This window comes from Glandiceps talaboti, chromosome 3 (assembly GCF_964340395.1).
Source record: "Glandiceps talaboti chromosome 3, keGlaTala1.1, whole genome shotgun sequence".
Taxonomy (NCBI): Eukaryota; Metazoa; Hemichordata; class Enteropneusta; family Spengelidae; genus Glandiceps; species Glandiceps talaboti.
In genome coordinates this window covers 13,106,731-13,129,870 of record NC_135551.1, presented here as the reverse complement: position 1 = coordinate 13,129,870, position 23,140 = coordinate 13,106,731, and the positions used below count along the sequence as shown (strand labels likewise).

The following is a 23,140-nucleotide window of genomic DNA, read 5'->3' as shown; positions in this document are numbered from 1 at the left end:
GGGAATACGTGTTGCTATCGATACCACCAAATTTGTGAACAGACTGGCCATTCTGCTTGTCTGTATATAATTTTGTAACGTGCAATGTATTCATTCAATTTGAGTATAATACACACAGACATTAATGCAAAAGTCTTTGTTTAGGGTGTGTCAAATATGATTTATCGTTACGTGTTACTCTATTTTTACGTTCTATGCATTTTGTCGATCACGATTTTTTTTCCCGAGAGCCAGAGAACAGATGATGCCATTAACAATATGGTAGGTTTTATTTTTATTATGCTAAACAAAAATGAACTTTAATAAAAAGGCCTCCGTTGTATCTGACTAATTCATCGTCTGCTGCTTCTTGAGTGAGTGAACACCGAAGAGCGTACGCGTGCTACCGTTTTTAATTCTTCCATAACAGGTAGGTTGTTTGTAATATTTACCAAATCTCGAAATATTGAAACTGAGTACAATTTGTCAATCAGAGTGGTAAATCATACAAATGAGGATACAGATTTTCCAATAGATCTATCTGTATTTCAATTCCTGTATTCTTATACTTATAATACCTTTGAGATGACTAGATTTCTGTGCAACATGCATATTTTAAAGCACTTCGAGAAATAGAACTTTTCCCAGTAATGCAAACTGTCCTTTGAAAGAAGTAAATTAATATGAAGGTTTCACATTATCATGTTAAGAATTAATAACTATATGTATATGCACCTCAATCCAAAGAGTCTATGTCAAATTCTGATTATCGTTCATCCTCGTTAGAATATCATCAAGTCTGCATTGATTACATTTCAGACACCGACTCCGAAAGAGACATGTTTAAAGAGGTTGTTCTACTCTCTGTCGCCTTGGCGGTAGCTTCCTTAAAGGTATGACTACTACTTTTTTTTAACTGATTTATTGATTTGCAGCCACATCACATCACTTCTCTCCGGTGCGTCGTCGTCACACGCTTCGACTATGTCTTTCTCAGCATAATATTGTAGCAATGCACGTTTCCTTTCAGTATTGGTATTCGCCATCGCCACGATTAGGTTTCGAATTCTTCAACCCATTCTAGCCAACGCGTTCCGATTGAACCAACATCAGCTCTCACTCGAAATACTTCGAATGGTGGGAACGAAATAGATTGTGCAGCCATCGTAGATTTCTGTTGTCCTAACTTTTTATACATGTATATCGATGAACTCCTTTGTTTGGTTTCCCTCTATCCTCTTAGCCAGTGTAAAGTGTTTTACGTGGACGTGTATATATGTGTGTGAGTGGGTTGATAGAGGTAGACACAGGAGACAGTGTTTGTTATTTGAATGCTTACTACGGTATGATACTTTATTCACATATGTACAGATGGATATAAGGATCAGTTACACTTTGATGAGGAAGTGGTATGTGGATGTTTAAGTCATTAGGACCACTTGGTGGTTGAATGTTTAGTTGTGGATGCTACATACATGAACGTCAGAGAAAGTGATAACACGTGTAAATTTCTTGTGTAGTAAATATATTGGTTCCAAGAAAGAGGTGTAGGTATTGCCAAAGATTTTGACACAGTAGTTTCTGTGTGGAAGAATAAGCAAGGTGTACAGTAACAGAAGAATAGATTTCGGAATAAAGCGTCGGAGTAGTGAGATTAGTCCGACCTTTGGAGCAATAGATTTCACAACGTGTTGGCTGTGGGACTTCATCTCCAAGATACGTTGTCGAGGAGACGTTTATCAATTCACTTCCATCGATTCCCAAACTGCCCCCCCCCCCCCACGCTCACAGGTTTAAGGGGTGTTTTAAAGACTATGTAATTAGTTTTTTCAACATTGACCGTTAGGTTGTTCGCTCGACACCAGTCACAAACCTTCTGAAAATCTACATTTTATGTGGGTAAGGTTAATCTCGTTTCCTTCGATAAATGAATAAGTTTGTGTCATCTGCGAAAGACAGAAACTAGAAGGAGTTGGTAGAATTTGCTATGTCGCTGATGAATATTAAGAAAAGAATGGGGTCAAGAATCGATCTTTGTGGGACGCCACATTGAATGTGTTTATAAGGGGATGATATTTTTGTCAATGGTAACGGTTTGCTGATGGTTTTTGAACCAATGTAGTTGAATGCCTCATGCCATAATGCTCTAATTTATGAATTAAGATGTCGTTGTTTATGGTATCAAATACCTTTTTAAGGTCAATGAAAATTCCGAAAGTGATGAATCCATTGTCTATTTGTTCACTTATATCAGAGACCAGATCTGCAAGGGCCAATTTTGTGTTATGTTTTTTTGCGGAATCCACATGGCGTATCTAGAAGAATATATTTGGTTCAACATAATTGATAAACTGATTATTTACAACTGACGCTGTCATTTTAATGAATGTAGAAAGAATTGAAACGGTTCTATAGTTGCTAACGTTGTCAGCTGGACCTTTTTTTAATAAATTGGCTATTTTTAAAGAAACTGGTAATATCCCTTGGCTAAGTGATGAACAATTGACGATGTGTGCACGAGGACGAGCGATGATATGGGCAGCAGGTGTGAAAAGTCTCGGGTGAATTTTGTCGTAGCCAATAACTTTACGTCGGTCTAAAGCCTTTATATTTCATTTAAATATCTTGTTGAGAGACAAGGTGGAAGAAGAAAGTGTTGCGATAGTTACCGTCGAGATATTGTGTGAAATTGGTGACTGATGTAATATTTGATGCAAGGATTGGACCAATGAAAAAGTTGTTAAATTCGTTTGCTATATCGGAACTTTCTGTTAGGGACCATTGTTGAGCGTCGTTAGGATCAGTTTGCGTGGGCAGTTTGTTAGTCGATTTGTTCAGTACTTCGTTGATCGTTGATCATCTGATATATATATATATATATATATATATATATATATATATATATATATATATATATATATATATATATATATATATATATATATATATATATATATATATATATATATATATATATATATATATATATATATATATATATATATATGTACATAGAGTTTCATTCTTCTTTCGCCAAGTAGAGTTCCCAATCACCTTGGAGAGCATATCATGCATAAAATGAAAGAAGACGAGTATGATATTACATTATGAATTTACGCTATGGACCGTTTTACCAGGATGATCTTCAGGCGTAATATTGCAGTCGCTAACTTTCCATGCTGCTTTATGTCTCAGGCTATATATGTATATGTATATGTATATGTATATGTATACGTATGTATGTATGTATGTATGTATGTGTAACCAGATGATATAAACAAAAGTATTGGCAGCTTTACCATGAGGGCGCTATGACTCGCCCTAACTAAGGAACCCTGGGACTTGACCTTGGACAGTGGTCAGTTGTAACTTGTAGCTAGAACTTGTTGGAAGCACGCATGAAGCAAAGGAGACGCAAAGAATGGTAGGAGATAGAGAAGTTCGAGAAAAACGGAGAGAGAATTGAAGACGGAGAGAGAATTGAAGCTGAGGAGAAGGAGAAGAAAGGCACGTTGCTGAAGTACTGAGCTGAATTTAATTTTAGAGAGTAACTTGACCGTCTTACTCAACTATGCTGAAAGAAGACAAACAGCAAAATGTATGAAGTTGTAAGCTGATGAGGACCATTCGTTGGCGTGGGCGTGTACAGTGTTCAGTAACTCATTCATTTGCCCGTGTTTTGGACGTTTCTATTTATGCCTCAGTACTACGAAAGCAGTATTTGTAGACCCTGGTCTGTAGAAGAAGTGTGCCTGAGAGCCGAGGAGGAAGAAAAGAATGTCAGGAGAGAGAGAATTGGAACTGAGAAGAAAAGACGTGTTGCTGAAACTACTGAGCTGAATTATGAAGTTGAATGGTACAGAGAGCTACTCGTCTGCAAGTACATGTATTTCTAAGCGTGTGGAGTGCACAGTGTTCAGTAAAATACTTATTTTGCCTGTAAATCTAATGATGTCGTCACTGTCCATTGAATGATTTATTAGTTTGTATTTGATTCCTGACACAGCTGATCTGAACTATGAATTAATTATACTGTCACTGAATACATTAATTCCATTGTATAATTAATTAGTTTGTATTTGATTCCTGACACAGTTGATCTGAACTATGAATTAATTTTACTGTCATTGAATACATTAATTCCATTGAATAATTAATTAGTTTGTATTTGATTCCTGACACAGTTGATCTGAACTATGAATTAATTATACTGTCATTGAATACATTAATTCCATTGTATAATTAATTAGTTTGTATTTGATTCCTGACACAGTTGATCTGAACTATGAATTAATTATACTGTCATTGAATACATTAATTCCATTGAATAATTAATTAGTTTGTATTTGATTCCTGACACAGTTGATCTGAACTATGAATTAATTATATTGTCACTGAATATATTAATACCATTGAATAATTGATTAACTTTATTGACTTTTTGTATGTGATCCTTAAGATAATTTACCTGTCGTTGAATAAGCTTCCAAGTATAATACTTTCCTGATTTCTGAGTTGAATCGTACAAGTTACTGACTTTAAATTATTAGGATACATTGATACTTAACCTCTGATTTGAGTACCTTGATTGGTGAATGAATACTTTAGAACAATAATAGAATCTAGATTGAATTTATAGAGGGTTACGTGGCAATATCCCGAGTTTCCTACAACTACTAAGTATTTCATTGAAGCATTACATGTTGAATTGAGATTTTGAGAAGCCGGTATCCTAACTCGACGAAACTCAGAATTCATTGGAAGTTAAATGGATTAGACGTTAGAATTTATTGTATTTAACTGAAATATTTCAATATTGAACTATTTACATACTTGGCATAAACCACTAATCCTTCGAAGCATACTGTCCAGTTGAATTACGATTAATTGATGACACATATTGGATTATTTAGATGTTTGATTATGTCATTGTATGTATTGAGTATCGTTTGTATGTATTCGTATCGCTTGTGCAGTTTGTAAATATAGTTGTGAACATTGCAAACTCAGACTGTGTGTGGTTGTTGTTTCTTCATAACTGTACACTTAACACTTGCATCCCAAACAAAGCCAACGGCGACACCTCAGGCCCAAATATAAATTATTATATGCAACTGGTACTTGTTCATAGCTGGGCAACAGGAAATTGGTTACATATGTATGTATGTATGTATGTATGTATGTATGTATGTATGTATGTATGTATGTATGTATGTATTGTGCATTTCTTCTTGTTCAAGTCCCTTTCTCAACACATCAATAAGTAAATGGGTGGGGTTTTTTTTAATGCTTGAAGAAGTAAACTTAACGTCGCTGTTACCTAAGTCATAACAGGACAGGTTCTGATAATTAATACAACTATTGTAACTGTCCATCAACTGTATAATGTTTAATAATAAAGTGTAACTGTTTGCATACAGCTTAATGACTAGTTCGTTGTCATGTATTTGTGAATTTTAAACAAGTAATGTTTCTTCTTCTTTTACATGGTAAGGACTCTCCTATCAAAGAAAGGCAAGAAGTTGGTATGTTACGCAATATCTTTATAAATATAAACATCACTAAGTCTTTATAGTGAACAAAACATTGGATTGTTATATATACCACTAGGAAACCAGTCACTGGAGGTTATACAAGCAATGGGCACTTTGTTAATATATTTCCTCATGCTTTTTGTGAGTGACCAAATTTGATCAAAAAAGGAAATGTTTCATTCTAATCCAGCTGTTTGTAAATGTCAATTTATTTACTTCTAAAAATATCTAGGAGGAGATATTTCACTTTATAGGTCGTAAAAAAGAACATTCTATAAAATCCTCAATTGGAACATTGAAAAAATGAACTTTTTTGTCAGATATAGTAACTTACACGCATTTCCATAATATCCAAAAAAAAGTATTGATTCATCATTTGGTAAATGTAATTGTGTATGGTATGATAAAGCCAGCTACATATATTTTTTGGGTCCGTGCCCAAAACTCAGCCCCCCCCCCTCCCCCAATGAATTACGATTTCCACTCCACTTATTACTATACCAGACCTTTACAATGTCTTGTTTTCGATATTTTATACTTTTAATATATATTGTTAGTTGTCTCTCCAACAAAACAATACCTTTACAGCTAAGGCAGCTTTATTTATTAGGGATGAAAATTCTGCATGTGTTTTTGTGGGTTTTTTTTGTGTGTGTGTGTGTGTGTGTGTGTGTGTGTGTGTGTGTGTGTGTGTGTGTGTGTGTGTGTTTTGTTTGTTTATTTAGTTTTAAATCTGGTTAGTTTTAGTTTCAGCTTTGGTACATATTTCCTTACATGTCATGTAAGGTTTTTCATTTGAGTATTGTTATATGTTCCTTAGGATGTGAATTTCGATGTTTCACCGGCGAGTGTTTTCCTCAGGCTAGGGTGTGCGATGGTAACAATAACTGTCCTAATGGTGAAGATGAACACGATATAGTGTGCCTTAATATCCCACCTTTTTATGACTATCCGGAAGACGCTAATGGTAAGGAATAAACTGTCGGCATTACAAGTTGCTAGTAGTACAGTTGTTTTGTTAATTCTTGCTTTATTCTTTGTTCTGTGTTTTAACCAACACCATTTCAATGCTTCTTCTTCCACAAGAAGTGTAATCTAAAACTTATGCTGCAGTAGATATATTTAATTATTTCCCATGTTTTTATTCCATAAACCAGTGCTTGTTTTATTTCCAAACCCACATATCCCCTCAAATTGTGTTTTCACTTACGACAACTAATTCTAATATTGTAGTTAGAATGACATTTGTTTATTTCAAAAATAAACACTTCAAATATGGAAATAAATAACTGTTATTGCAATGTGACCGTGATTGAAACCCTTCACATTCGATGAAAACACATTTTCCATATAGTTTATATTTCACATACACAACAGATTTGTAATTGTTCATTTCATTTCTATTCTGTTTTCCTTTCAGAATGTGTATACACGTGTACCTACTTCAGCGGTGAAGTCGGCTGCATTGGGAACGCTCAAACGTGCAACCTATTCCCAGATTGTAAAGATTGGAGCGATGAATTAGACCCAGCACACGGATGTATTGACGTTGGTACGAGCACCCTCATTTATCAAGTCAAATTTATGCTACACTTTATTAGTATTTAACCATCTAACCACCCTATTCGTTCTGGAGTAAATACAATATGTCACTCCTGACTTTGTACACCCAGTATAAGTAATTAACATATATAATTATGTAATCACTATAAACATCTACGTGTAAGGCGACGTCCCTTTAAATATTAGCACTTAACATTTTAGAAATAGTATTGTAAAGAAAATCAACCAATGACGCTGTAGCTCAACTATTCAGTTTGTCAGAGTGTTTATAGGATGTTTAACCACATGCTAATCCAACCCTGGTTGTTACTTTGTAAATTTCAATGTTATTTCATTGTTGATATTTGCGGTAACTTAACCGCTGGGTGATTAACCATTTAAAATAAATGTTTATGTACCTAACTACTTCTGCCGCTATAATTGCCGTACATACCATCATTGCAATGTTGCTATAATGGTTTGGTCTTGTTATTTAGTATTAGATCCATCATTTTTGGATGTTTATCCACTTCCCTACCCATCCTCTAAGTATTGTTATCTTTGCAATATACACTATCATTTGACTTTTGGTGAGAGCGTCGCTATGCATTTTGAATGGTATCGGTACAAATATATTAGTATTTGGTTGTTGCTAAGGGCATGGTCATGTTTTTTCTGGCCAGTTGTGCCAATATTTCTTGAAAAAATATCTTCAGAGTAACATACCTAGAGACACTCCAACAACTTCCAGACCCATTCACTTTTACAGTTTTCGAGATATAACTTCTTGATAAAAACGTTCACATTTGTACATCTAATTTATACATCACAGAAGGGGTCATCATGTCCTGAATATTGTACTGTATCGACATATCCCTTAAAATATTCCCATGACAATTCAGCCAAATCTGTCCATTATGTATGGAATTAAAGATATTTGGATCGAAAAGACACATCTTTAGCTCCCAACAGACGTTCATTGGAACTATGTTGGATCACATGTGTTTGTGTCAGTGCATGCGTTCTATATATCGTTTATGCGTGTCCACACGTATCTCAAACATGCCATTTTGAAAAATGTCAGGTGCTATAGTCAACATACGCATACACATGATAACTATGAAATGGTGGCCCTTTTCACATTTTTCCCATTGACATCGCATGATGACACGAATGCCATCATGAGCTGTTTAACAATTTCAAAATGTAATTTATTTGTTTTAAAGGCAAAGGTTACAAGCAAATAGTGCTTTTTTTCAGCACCAATCTGCCTACTAATACCACAAAAGTTGCCTGCGTGATAACATCACAATGAAAAGTTGAGAACTACATTGCGAAAGATTGCCATCAGTCCTTTTCCGGTAATAAGCCCAAAACTTTAATGTATACGTCATTTGTAAATGGTCAAATTTAAACACTTTCTATTTTGGACACTACATGTTACTGACACTACACTGTGAATCACCACATCTCAACAGATTCCAGTTTCTATTATACACTAGGTATGACCACCTAAAGTTCTGTAACATACTGGTGACATTACTCTACATGCAATATTAATGCCCCTATACCAATGTTACGGGGCCAAATTTATGTGACATATGAAACTCATTTAAAGCTTACATTTACGTTAGCTTTTCAAAGCTTGGAAATATTACCTCAAAGGCTATGAATAACCTAAACATTGCCATAATAGAAGAAAAAACTGCAGATCTGCCAGGGGGGAAACCCCAAGGACTCCCTCATCCCAAGATAGAGGTCACTCATACATTCAACCAACAATAAGATGCACCAACATCCGTTTTACTGTGCTAGTGGTATTAACATTTTGTTTAATATTTTCATCCAATTCTAATTTGAGATGATATTGTCTTTTAAAGATGTGAAATGTTTGCCAAGATAGTCTAAAATTGCCTTAAACTCTAAATCTCCCCTACCAATGATACTACCAATAGACTGCTGACCTTTACTACGTGTATGATGATGCCATTTAACTTTTTAAGAACATATTTCCACCCTATGTAAGTTATAAAGAATAGTTTCTGATACTTGATGGTGTTGTCTTGTAAAGCATGGATTAAGTTATTGCTTGAAAGGGTCTGAATAGCCTAAATATTGGTTCCAGTCTCAAGCTCTTCCCCTCTTACTGTCAGGATGCTGTCAAACTATTTTTAAAAAGTATTTCAACCCTATGTAGTTGCTATTAACATGTTGGTGTTGTCTTGTAAAGCTTGGAAATTATTGTCTGAAAGGGTCTGAATAGTCTAAAATTGACTTTTCAGAGTTAACAAACCTCCTGGGCTTCTAGGGGGAGACCCCTACGACCCTCATAAGAGATGTAGATATTCCTTTCTCAAGCTTTCCCCCTACTTTTTCAGTCAAGATGCTATTAAACTCCTTTTAGAATATATTTAACCTCTGTTGTCAATAATTGTAATTATGATAGTGCTCTCCTGGGATCTTATAAAGTAGATGCAAGACAGTCAAGCAGTCCACATCGAGTCACGATATAAAACTGTCATGTGAACATTATATATGGGGGTCATCCTGTTTTAGAATTAAGTGAAAGGCGGGGGTCAGCCTGTTCTTGGTTTTACAGACAGGGGGGTCGGTGCCTTTTTGTCCAGAATCCAGCCCCCCCCCCCCCCCAGGCTGGAGAAACTGACCGGTCCCTTGTATATATATGTCATGATTGGGTAGTATATATTCTGACACTGCGTTCTGTCACCGGGAAATTTATTTTCCTTTATGTTTTTCATGAACAGCTGGTGATTGCAGGTGTGCCAATTGTGCAGGCTGCTACTGTATTTATGCAATTGATAAATACTCTTGCGAGTGTAGTGATGGTTATCATGGCGATGGCTTTCTTTGTGTTCGTAAGTATATCGTTTCTTATCGCAGACCAAGAACTTCTCATTATATGCAACAGGTACTTTCCGTTTGTATAATCAAAATTGGGACATTAAACGTCTTAACTGACATTCCAAATATTGTATAAGGACCAATGATACAGACTCTAGTTGTCGTAATTAGGATAATCCATATATGACATTTTATAGATTGATCTTTCTAACACTACAAAGCTACAAGCATGAATACCCATCGTAGTGTTGTGTTGTGTTGTGTTTGAGAGGAATGGAAACTAAATGTAGTATTTTGTGTTTGGAGACGTACGTTTGTTTGTTTGTTTGTTTGTTTGTTTGTTTGTTTGTTTGTTCGTTCGTTCGTTTGGTTCATTGTTTGCGCATATGCTATGACTCATGTTTTCAAAACTGCAAACCTAATGGAGTAGACACCCATTGTCGTGAATGGACAACGATCACACAATAAACTTAGTAGTTTCTGTTTTAATGTACGTTTACCGGTAATATAACTTATACCCCAGTGTCAGGTTTGATAGCTATAAGTGACAATACCAGGGTCAGTGAAATCAAAAAAAGTGCACAGTCAAGTTAGAGTGGCTATTTTTTATTCTATCTATGTTTCTCATGACAAAATTATGACAAGCCGTACTGACTGATAAGCATAATAAATCATGTTCTGTCTGTAGTGTTTTTTGTTTTGTTTTGGTGTTCCTGACTACTTTTAACCATTTATTTATAGTAAAAGGTTTAATATATTGTTTTCGTCTACTCTGATTTTTTGAAAGATAAATATATAAAATTGAAAAGGAAAACATGTTAATTATGTTTTTAAAATACGCTTTTGAAGTTTATGAAAATTATTTTAGGTTTTTTTTTTTGATTTTTGAAAGGTTTCTTTGGAACACTCAATTGCCATATCAGGTGCGAAAGAAGTAACTCGAAACACCGACGTACGGTCGTTGTAGGCCTAGGCCTACTTGCAAGCACGTTTTGAATTGACATAATGCGTGGGTGACAATATACCCTTAATATAATTAAGTTATGTCATGTCATGTATTTCAACATATCGAAAATTACATTTTTATGTTTTAACATATTCATACAATTGACATTTATGGCTTTTGAATGAGTATGTATGTATGTATGTATGTATGTATGTATGTGTATGTATGTGTGTATGTATGTATGTATGTATGTGTGTATACATGTATGTATGTACGTGCGTACGTGTGTACGTACGTACGTACGTATGTATGTACAAAATGTATGTATGTATGTATGTATATATGTATGTATGTATGAGTACGTGCGTACGTATGTACGTATGTATGTATGTATGTATGTATGTATGCATGTACGTACGTACGTGTGTACGTACGTACGTACAAGCAGGCAGGGAGGAAGGCAGGTAGGTAGGTAGGTATAGGTAAGTTGGTACGTAGTGCGTGAGCATGTACGTACATGGGTGGTTGGTTGGTTGGTTGGTTGGTTGGTTGGATCATGGATGAGTGGTTGGGTCATGGGTGAATGGATGGGTAGGTAGATAAGTAGGTGGTAGTCAGGTAATTAGGTAAGTAGAGAGAGTGGCAGATAGGTAGGTTGTATATCATGTATTCATCATTAATCTGTGTTGTAAATGTTTGCTTTTATATCGTCAGTGTTTGTTCACAATCTCGCTTTCCTATCTCAGTCTCTCTACATGTAATATCTGCTCAGTAATTCACTTTAAAATGAAAACAAATGCAAAGTAAACATATCATTGGGCAGTCTTTCCTATCTTACAATCCTAGCTTCATTATTACCAACCGTTCTTTGTATGATAAGCTGTTCCCTATCTTTCTAGCCCCACCAGCCACTCAAGCAACCATCACCACTCAGCCGAACGGTCAGCCAACCTCCATCCAGCCAAGCACATCTCAACCAGCGTCCAACGAGATTCACTGTGAGGCCGATGAAATGTTTGTAGCTGTTTCCATGGAATGGATGGCCACTGAGTTGCACATTGGAGAGACAGATGCAACTGAATTCCACCTTAATGATCCATCCTGTGAGGGAACTATGGGCGATGGTGTATTTGTGTTTAGAACCATGTTTTACAACTGTTTGACTACGTCCTTGGTAAGTGGTCATAGGCCAAGCACCGTTTTTTAAACATTCTAAAAGTGTCATTATCTGTATGTAACACAACAATGTGACATTACATTCTGAAATTCTGAAACAAGAGTTATAAAATAAAATGGATGGATGGATGGATGGATGGATGGATGGATGGAAGGATGGCTTGGTTACTGGGTGGATTGGTAGGTGGGTTGGTGCACTGATGGATGTATGTATGGATGGATGGATGGATGGATGGATGGATGGGTGGGTGGGTGGGTATGCAGAAATATGGATGGATGGATGGATGGATGGATGGATGTATATGACAAGAGCAGAAAAACCCCAAATATATTTGATATCGGTATATGTAATTATTTTCTTATCATGGGCCAAGCACCGTTTTAAACATTCTAAAATTGTCAATATCTGTAACCAAACAATATAACATTACATTCCGAATGTCAAATTACAGTCATATTCTGAAGAAAAAAAGACTTATAAAATAAAATGGATAGATGGATAGATAGATGGTTGGCTTGTTGGGTGAATGGATTCGTGGATGGGTGAGTGGGAGGATGGATGGATGGAGTGATGTATAGATGGTTGGATGGATGGATTTGACACGGGTAGAATAAACAGAAATATTTGATATAGTGATGTACATGTCATTATTTTCTTATATTAAGGAGTTACAAGATGGCAACGTCAGCTACAGTAACATGGTCTTCTCTGCAGGAAATAGAGAAATTATTGAAATGACATGTTTGTATCCAGTGGAATACGATGTTGCACCCATTCACATCGTTGCCAATCCATGGTAAGTGACAAATGTTTATAATATATATTCCCTATAACAATTTTTTTTAGCTTTAGATGCATGGCAACATATTCTAGTGTAAATAAAAGAAATGTTAGCCTTTGCCATCAGAAAATAGGTATATCGTTTTCCTGGAGTGGCATTCCCTTTAATAGCTCCTGTGTCTGACTCTACCTATGGTCATATGGTATTGGCCAATACAACTTTGAACTTGCAATTCAAATAGAGTATGTTCAGATACAATGGGCAATATGATTATCTATATGATAATTAGTCTAAAATATCCGATCAGCTAACGATAAGCTATATTAAATTAGTTGTAGTTCTAAACAATGTATCACGATTCTTCATGACTTTTTTTGACACATTTTTCTTTACAAAACATATTTGCTATAATGTGCCATTCAAGATATTCAAACTTGCAGAGTTACAATTGCCCCTTGGACTAAAAGAAGTCTGTTACTTGTTCATCTTTCAGTCATAGATTTGTTCACTTCTTGGGATTTGGCACATACACGGTTGAAGCAACACTCTACAGCGACGATAGTTTCACTGATACCTTAGACCCTGCTACTGAGTTCCCCATTGTAATATGTGAAGACACTTTCATATACTTTGGTATCGCTGTTAAAAGCAATGACTATAATCTGGAACTATTAGTGCAGAACTGTTTCATGTCGGACAATGCAGATCCTGGGCTTAGTTCAGTGTCATATGGTATTCTTACTGATGGGTAGGTCTAATGTCACTTCAATTAAATTATTTGTAATTATTTTTACCTCCAACCAACCAACCAACCAACCAACCAACCTACCTACCTACCTACCTACCTACCTACCTACCTAGCCAGCTAGCTAGCTAGCTATTTATCTATTTATTTATTTATTCATTCATTTAGTTATTTAGTTATTAATGCTTGATTACTTATGTGTGTTTGTAATTTGTATATTTATTTGTTTGTTTGTTTGTTTGTTTTTGTTTGTTTGTTAGTTGTTCATTTGAGTTAATTGTTTATTGCATGTAGCTATGATGCTATGGGCCTTCCATGTGTAGGGCGAATGACAAATTATACGTTTAGACCTTTAAGAAAAAGTCTTATGGTTTTTATATTAGTTTGCGACAGAAATGATGACGATTTCGTTGTTGTTGTTGTTGTTGTTGTTGTTGTTGTTGATGATGATGATGATGCTGATGGTGATGATGTTGATGAATTTGTTGTTGCTATTACATTGATACTACCCCCTTCTTGTAATACACAAATACTAAAATGTCTATATATGTTTGTTTTTTAGCTGCCTAAGTGATGGTGTGGCTGGTTATGAGCAAGCCTCTGGAAATGCGTTGGAGAAACTGTTTTGTGTGAATATCTGGGATATTCTTCAGGGAGTCTTTGTGTCCATTCCGGATGATATTGACCTGTACCTACATTGCTCTGTTAGAATATGCATAATAGATGATGTGGGAACTCCCTGTGACCTGGTATGTACTAAAATAACTACAGAAAAGAACCTAAACATTTCTTTCATATATATTCATGTATATATATATATATATATATATATATATATATATATATATATATATATATATATATATATATATATATATATATATATATATATATATATATATATTCAATATAGTCCAATTAATAATATTGGCAATTGACAATAGCTATATTAATATTCTCAACTGCCATTTAAAAGTGATAGATCACTAACAGATCAACTTTCTGTTCTGTGGTATAATATTACCTTGTAAGTCGTGCAAGTCACAGCAGATGTGTTTTGTTCACAGATTTGCGATTATCTGTTACAGCCGATTATCATTCTTTTATATAATATGTAAATACGTACTTATTGCCAGCAGACTTTATTTCGAATTTACGTACTTTTAAAGCTTTCGTCCTGATATTGTATTTACCAAGAATTTGCATATTTCAATACCATATCGATTGGTATGCGCAATTAAGTATACTTCATACATTAAACTATTACAAATATTTAAAGCCTGACAACCTATATTTAAGGGATAACTACAAAGAGTTACATAAACCAAGTCATTAAAGGGTTATAAATCTCTTCCCATTCACTCTTTTATAGGCATGTGTGAATGGACTCAAAAGAGAACTTGGTGAAATAACTACTGGATCTAGTCATTCCTTCATAACCCATGGTCCGTTTACTTCCCCTCAAGGGGAAAGGTGTGTTTGACAGCTTGTTCTTTTTTTACCACATAGAATATTATTATGCCCGATATTACCACTCTGTTGCTACTAATAAGCACGGCGGACAAATACAATCTTTCAACACTAAACAAGGAGTTTGTATTCTGGTCATTCTACATCACAACAACTACGTCATCAGTTGTGTGGTACTTGAAATATGAGTAAACGTCCTCAGTGGCAATTAGTTCACTTATACCTCTCTTAACTCAAGCTTTGACGTATATACCCATATTGTTCTGCGAATAAACCGTCATGATAAAGAGGTTTTGTAAATAATCATCTTCGACTTGTAACGACAGGTTCACACTGCCGCTATTATTTTCATAATATTATAATCATACCCAGAACATTTCATTTCTATTTTTTCTAGATGCACCAATAAGTGAACATTCAGAAGACCAGAACCAGAAAATCTACCCAGGCCACGTTCAAACGATTTGAAGACATTATCTGCGAATTATTAGTTGAATTATATTGGTGGTGGTTATTTATTAATTAATTAAACATCAATCTATAAAAATTGATTATGTAATTTATATTGTCATATTGTTAGTTTAATTAAGTCTATGATTTTGGTTTTCGGTATTAATAAAATTATCATCATTAAAAGCAAAATTAAGTTGTGATTACCCATTAATTTGAAGATCGTAAATGTTGTGTGATACTGTTTGACTTTCCATAAATACTTTCCTATAATGACATCTGCAACTGTTAGATCTGCAAATAAATAAATAAATGCATCAAATGAAATATATATACACTTAAAAGTAATTAATGAGATCTTAAATAAAAGCAGCAACAAAATGACTTCACCAAAACAAATTAGTGTAGATCACAAGATCATTTCAGGGAAACTAGATATCGCAGAAACATTCAACGACTTTTTCACCGACATTGGCCCAAAACTTGCCTCAAAAATCACCCCAACGGCAAATTTTAATCATTATCTAAATGATAATTATTATGACTCGCTCTTCTTGCACCCAGTTGTGTACAGTGATATTGTGGAAAAGATAAAACGCATGGATCCCAGAAAAGCTATGGGATATGACAACATTCATCCTAAACTAATAATTGATGCAGCCCATATCATTTCCCACCCACTAACACACATAATTAACTGCTCACTTTCCCAAGGTATATTCCCTGACGCCCTCAAATTTGCCAAAATCACCCCAATTTATAAGACAGGATCGACCCTTGATGTTAGCAATTACAGGCCCATCTCAATTTTACCAGCCCTTAGCAAACTATTTGAATTAATCGTTAAAGACCAATTAGTATCATTTCTAGATAAATTTGACATTCTTCTCAGTACTCAATACGGTTTCCGAAAAAAGTTTAATACGAAAATTGCCCTTGCTGACCTCATATCTGATATTACTGACAAAATGGACCAGGGCTTCGTCACCTTTGGCATTTTTATCGACCTCAAAAAAGCATTCGATACAATTGACCATCATATTCTTATCCAAAAGTTATATTATTACGGCATTAGAGGTGTTCCGCTCCTTTGGTGTCAAAATTACCTTAAAAATAGACAACAGGTCGTTAGCATAAATGGTATCAACTCCAATCCAAAACAAATTAAGTGTGGGGTACCCCAAGGATCAATACTTGGACCAATCCTCTTCCTCATATATATTAACGACATTAACAAATCTACTGACGCCTTCAATTTTCGTTTATTTGCAGATGACACTAACCTATTCAAATTCATGAAAACTAATAATATCAATCTTAATGTTATAAATGATCATTTAAAAAAAGTTAACGACTGGTGCAATGCTAACAAATTAACAATAACGTTGACAAAACTAACTATATGATTATCAAAACTCCCCAGAGGATATCTCACATCGAGGGAACCCTAAGTATTAGCGACACACCAATTAAGTGTGTATCATCGGCCACATATCTAGGTATTTCCATCGACCCAGCTCTCACCTGGAAATCTCACATCGAAAAAGTAACCCGAACTATAAGTCCCAAAATCGGAATCATCTCTTGTATTCGCCATTATGTCCCAAGATCCACCCTTGTTTTACTTTACAACACTTTAATCCTCCCCCATCTTAGTTACTGTCTTGAAATTTGGGGTAACACCTATCGTACATTACTCGAACCACTTATAATCTTGCAAAAGAAACTAGCTCGACTTATCACTTTCTCTGATTATCAAACACATTCTGCGCCCCTTTTCAATCAACTCCGAATATTAGATCTAGATATCCATTAACTGTGTAAATTCCAAACATGCATGTTTGTCTATGACTTACAAAATAACCGCTATGCTCATAATATTAACCACTACATTACTAACCGTCTATCCCATAGCTACCCTACCAGATCAGCCCTCAATTGTAACATTCCCATTCCAAAAGTTAATCTTACAATTTGTCAAAAGAATTTCAAATATGCATTACCCAAACATTGGAACTCCCTACCAAACAAACTTAAGAATATACACAAGCGACATGAATTTAAAAAATGTATAAAGACACACCTTTTTTCTTGATTCTAATTTGTACTGTAAATATGTAAATATCTTTTTCTGTACATGTGCTATAATAGATTTGTGAATATGTATGTGTGTATTGATTATTACTATATTATTTGTTATTATTAATTATTTATCATAAGTACGCCGTGTATCTTTACCTTCTATATTTTGACAGGATAAGGACCATGGACTAGATTAGTTTCTAGTAAACTATTTCCATGGTCCTCACCAGAGCATTTTCTTTTATTGTATTTGTATTTCCTCTCTGTAATGTTATTACCTTATGTTTCCGGTGAAAATAAATTCAATTCAATTCAAACTTACATCTTATAATAATATACGATCTCATAATCAATAGTCTTTTTAACCGGTGGCAGCGATAGGATCTTGCAAAAATAGCAAAATAACTCAAATTTATAAATGAAAATGAGTTAAGGTAAAATGTGAACCTTCCCTTTCCAGTTTCTAAAATATGGCCCTCCCCCGAGGGCCGATATGTGACCCAACCCCTAAATCCCCCCCCCCGGTCCTCTCCCTAGTTGCCAGTGGCCAATGGAGTCAATGGCGTTGGTCATGTGACTGACACTAGTAGAAAAAATAGTACAGTTTACGACACTTTCCGTACTATAGTTCAGATTGAGTTCAATTCTGTACTTTTATGCTGATGAGGTGGACGTTTCTGTACTTTCCCATTAGCGCCTGTCTAATCGGATTATACTCGATCTGAAAAATAGTTCAGATTGCGAGTCGGAAGTGATTTGAATACATTTGCATTTAGTTCAGAATATATTCATGAGTTCACCCCCATAACCGGGCAGTAAACAAATGAATATTCAAATCTACCGTGCTTGCAATCAATACGTACATAAACGCTATACGTGTAGCTAGTGTATTCGATACATATGTATGTATATAAGCAGGCTTATGATATGAACTACATGGTTAGGACGTACGTAGATTGTAATATCACAGGGCTCATTTTGAAATAAATGTTCGTAGTACGCCTTTTCATTATGCACTACATACCGCCACCACTAAACGTGTTTCCCATTTCTACGCGTTTGATGCATAGTAATACAGATTTAGATGACATGACAATCGTTTCCAATAATAGTTTAAAATTGGGCCACAAATATTGCTAGTGTATGGAGCTTCTTAACAAACCTGACCGGCCAATAGCGTCAACAAACTCACAGTAGAGACGTGCTGACAGATTTGAGTCTGTGGACATTATTTCTAGCTAAGTAAAATTGAGTGACTATTGGGAATATTATATGGCATCCATGTCGTCCATGTCGTCTATAGTTTCTGACTGACCGTGTTATGTACAACGTAACGCTGAACGAAATACGGTCCATCAGGAATTAACTAGACTAACCTCTATGGGAATAGTATTCTTGTCCATGTGTCGTTTATAGAACAATTAAGTGTTAGGGTGTGATCTTCACAGTAATAAACAAGCCTTTAGAAGAACAACAGGTATTCACGCCTCAAATATCTTGGGCATCATCCAAATTACGATCATGAGCACCAAAGTAAAGGAAATACTTAATGACGTTCGGCATGCAGAACCCCCCCCCCCCCGGGCCCGTACCTATGGGTACATGCCCGGCATCCATGTAACTGTTATATCACTCTACGTGACGATTCTGAGGGCCCTCATCTCTTATTCTCTTGTTTTATTTCAATTATACTCATAACTCCTGTTTTTATAGTATAACTGTACAATTGGCTTCGATCAGTGCATTCCAGATTTTCATGAGTCATGAGTGCACATTGCACAGATATCTGCAGAATACTTAAAAGGATTATGGGTAATGTATGCATATGCGGGAAAAACAAACTGCTGTAAGGAGCATAGTCTCGCTGCCAGACTCGAGACTATCGTCCCTAATCTGTTTACCGAGCGGCGCAGCCGCGAGAATAGAGGGGGACTGGTCCCGCTCTTCTCGCGGCTGCGCCGCTCGGTAAACAGATTAGGGACGATAGTCTCGAGTCTGGCAGCGAGACTATAAGGAGCACTGACTTTGCCCTCATATCTTCATCCCATTTTGCACTGAAGAAGTTTCACATGGCTCTCATATTTCATATATACTCTTTCTAAATATATGGTGATGCAACATGAGTAAAAATAACTGGGGTTAACTAAGTTTGGTAGTCAATATAGCAGGTTTACCATCAAACTGACGCAAAATTTGTTTCAAATTTGTCTAGTAAAAACCGTTGGCCCAGTTGTCGATTAGGCTTACAAGTTACACAAAGCATGATAAGACACTGTGAATGGTGCAAATAAACAACGTGCGAAATGCCAAATACCAAATGCAAACAATACAAGCGAACAAAAGGGCCTGTATGCACTCTAATAGCCCGATATTTTGCCTAAAATCAGGCTCACATGTGCGAACGGTGTGTTTTTGACGTACCTAGTAGGCAGTGATGTAGATAATAGCCGGTTACCGGTCACAACGCCCAGCTATAACTTATAAGTATAACAGTTGTGGGACCGGCTTAGGAAAGTACTCAAACCTGACGATCATTGAACAAATTCTAAGGTTGGAAAATTAAATATGAGTTGCCCGGGAGTTCTAATAGCAAGTAAAATACCCAAAGTGTAAACAAAAAGATAAATTAATTCATAATTATTTGGAAAACATTAGACGATTACGCAGTAAAACAAGACTGGCCACGCTATCGCTAGCGAAAGCCTTCGAACTAGTTTCATAACGACCGGACGTTGAAGGAAGCGCGAAGCGAAGTGTGAGGTCAATGTGACGTCTCATGATGATGTATGATGCATCAACATGACGTTTACGTAGAGTTGCACTAAATGTTTTCTAAACTTCAGTGGAAAGAATTTTTGTCGATCAGACACTGACTATGTTTAAATTCTTAAAACATCTGAGAAAACTGAAGAGGGGAAGCAAAATGTGACACTGACAGACAAGCCAGACGTACGGCACATGTACAGAAGGCGAGGCACACCCTCTGATGCAAACTGGACAATTATCGTGCGTGTCACGTATAAGGCATCAGATGTAATACATGTAGCTAACCAAATATTCTTGTACTGCAGTCTTTCTTGTAACAGGTATTGGAAATTGTCAGAAACCTGATGATTTTATGACTGAATAAGTTTCGATACGGAGACGAGAGAGAGGGGGAGACGGGAGAGAGAGAGAGAGAGAGAGAGAGAGAGAGAGAGAGAGAGAGAGAGAGAGAGAGAGAGAGAGAGAGAGAGAGAGAGAGAGAGAGAGAGAGACCTACATGGAAATGCTTGTAAATACTTTTTGCAAGTAGTAGTAGCTCAGACCACTCTAGTATTTTAGTGGTCTGAGGTAGTAGTAAGAGTTTTTGCTAACGTTTACATGCTAGCGTAGTTGTACATGTACGTATACATGTCAGTTCGTATGTACATGTACATTAAATGTAGCTCTCATCATATCATACACTGTACATGTGTGTAACCCTTTTCTTTTGCACCCTCCCCCTCCGCCTTCATGTGGTCAAACACAGACAACTAACTAACTAAATAGTGTTACTGTTAGTTTTCTGTGGGTCAAACAATTAGTGTACACGCCTTGAATCACATGCAGGCGAGATAGATTTGAATATTCATTTGTTTACTGCCCGGTTATGGGGGTGAACTCATGAATATATTCTGAACTAAATGCAAATGTATTCAAATCACTTCCGACTCGCAATCTGAACTATTTTTCAGATCGAGTATAATCCGATTAGACAGGCGCTAATGGGAAAGTACAGAAACGTCCACCTCATCAGCATAAAAGTACAGAATTGAACTCAATCTGAACTATAGTACGGAAAGTGTCGTAAACTGTACTATTTTTTCTACTAGTGTGATAGAGGTATTTACATGTATGAAGTCAGTGTAATAGAGGGTGTTGGTGGAAGCAGTTATGCTCTACCGGTGTCATCTTCTAGACTTATAACAATCAATGGCAAAGTTGTTGAGGATGGGAGCTTGCTAAGATCGGTACACAATTAAAGCTATTTTAGGAAAGGGGCATGACCCGATTCTGGTATGTAGGTCTATATCATTGAGTGGCATGGAGTCTCTCCGTTTTTGCGTGTATGACTGTCTGACTGTCTGTCTCTCTGTCCGATCGTTCATTCGTTAGTCCGTCCTTCCGTCCGTCTGACTGTCTGTCTGTCTGTCTGCCTGCCTGATCAATGTCTCATGATCACTACTACTCGAATACTACTGCATATCTTAAGCATACTGGTTTCTCACATTACAAAAGGATTATTCAACACTGTATCATTGAAAACTCTTTTGAGAATTTCATCCATGTTGTGTATCTTTTTCATCAAATTTCAGCACTTTCTACAGTATATCTTTGTTTTCGTTCACAATGTTTGATTTCGTTATCTTAGTATCACCTTCAAAAATCCATCCAAGTTCATCCAAGAAACCACAACACCCAAAATATTGGAAATCTCGGATATATGTAAAGGTTAACGTTGATGTGTGTAAACAAACAATTCAACGTAGTTTCTATTATATATAACTATACTTCTGACCGTGACGTCACTGAAGTATAGTAAATTTATGAAATGTATGAATTTCATATACTGTACTTCGATGCCAAACCCTCGGAATATAATGGACTGTGTATATAATGATAAATATGGGATTAGTTTATCAGGCATATAATAATATCTGAGTCGAAATAATCGACGTGCTGCGATAATTAGCAGAAAGCTTTGGCGTACCGGTAGCCGCTCGATTTAATCACGCCTGGTGTGTATAAAGAGCGCCACCAACAACGAACCGTTGTCATTATAATACCACTTTTGATACATGATTCGCTAGCTATTCGCCCTATGAGGATCTGAGGGCGGTATTAAAGGCTGGCATTTAAATGTCATTGCAAATGGACATCGCAATTAAAAAGATATACAGGTTTAGTTGAATTGAATGTATATGAAAAGTGCCTATAATGACTAGCTGTTGAATGGAAATCACTATAGCAACAAGAACATGTCTCTTCTATCACCTAAATAAACTAATTTTTCATCACAATAAGCTTAATACCGCCCTCAGATCCTCATAGGGCGAATAGCTAGCGAATCATGTATCAAAAGTGGTATTATAATGACAACGCCACCAACAATGATGAGTCAATTGATCAATATCACACAAAATAGGTTATATTGCACCACAAAAACTGATCATTTAATTGGTCAATCATTCACCGAAATAATAAACCAATCAATCGATCGATCAATCGATCGATCGATCAATCGATCGATCGATCGATCAATCACATGCTCGCTGACCCCAATGATCATCCCTGTATCTGGTATGCTTTCACTAACTAATATACACCCTGCTATTCTAGATGAGTTGATCCTATTTGGTCAGACTTGGCCCTCCTGTGTGGTTTCAGCCATTTTTGTGTAACCCCTCCCCCCCCCCTTCTAGCTTAGTATTTGTTGAGTGAACAACCCCCAACCCCGCCCCGCTGCGATCCCTTCGACCCCTCGCCGGCCATAAATAATGACGGATCCCTTCGTAAAGATGTTATAACATAAATATTGAACCCTATATGA

At 36.0% G+C, this 23,140-nt stretch overlaps 1 protein-coding gene across 1 annotated transcript; it reads left to right on the top strand.

Moving 5' to 3' along the window:
* The first annotated feature begins 349 nt into the window (after positions 1-349).
* Positions 350-15,667, top strand: LOC144432790 (uncharacterized). The gene is made up of 12 exons (XM_078121069.1): positions 350-409; positions 799-872; positions 5,474-5,504; positions 6,334-6,480; positions 6,934-7,065; positions 9,821-9,931; positions 11,763-12,037; positions 12,706-12,836; positions 13,315-13,569; positions 14,129-14,315; positions 14,939-15,039; positions 15,434-15,667. Exons 2-12 carry the CDS (start codon positions 819-821, stop codon positions 15,447-15,449), a joined length of 1,440 nt encoding a protein of 479 aa, XP_077977195.1. The 5' UTR covers positions 350-409; positions 799-818; the 3' UTR covers positions 15,450-15,667.
* The last annotated feature ends 7,473 nt before the right edge of the window (positions 15,668-23,140 follow it).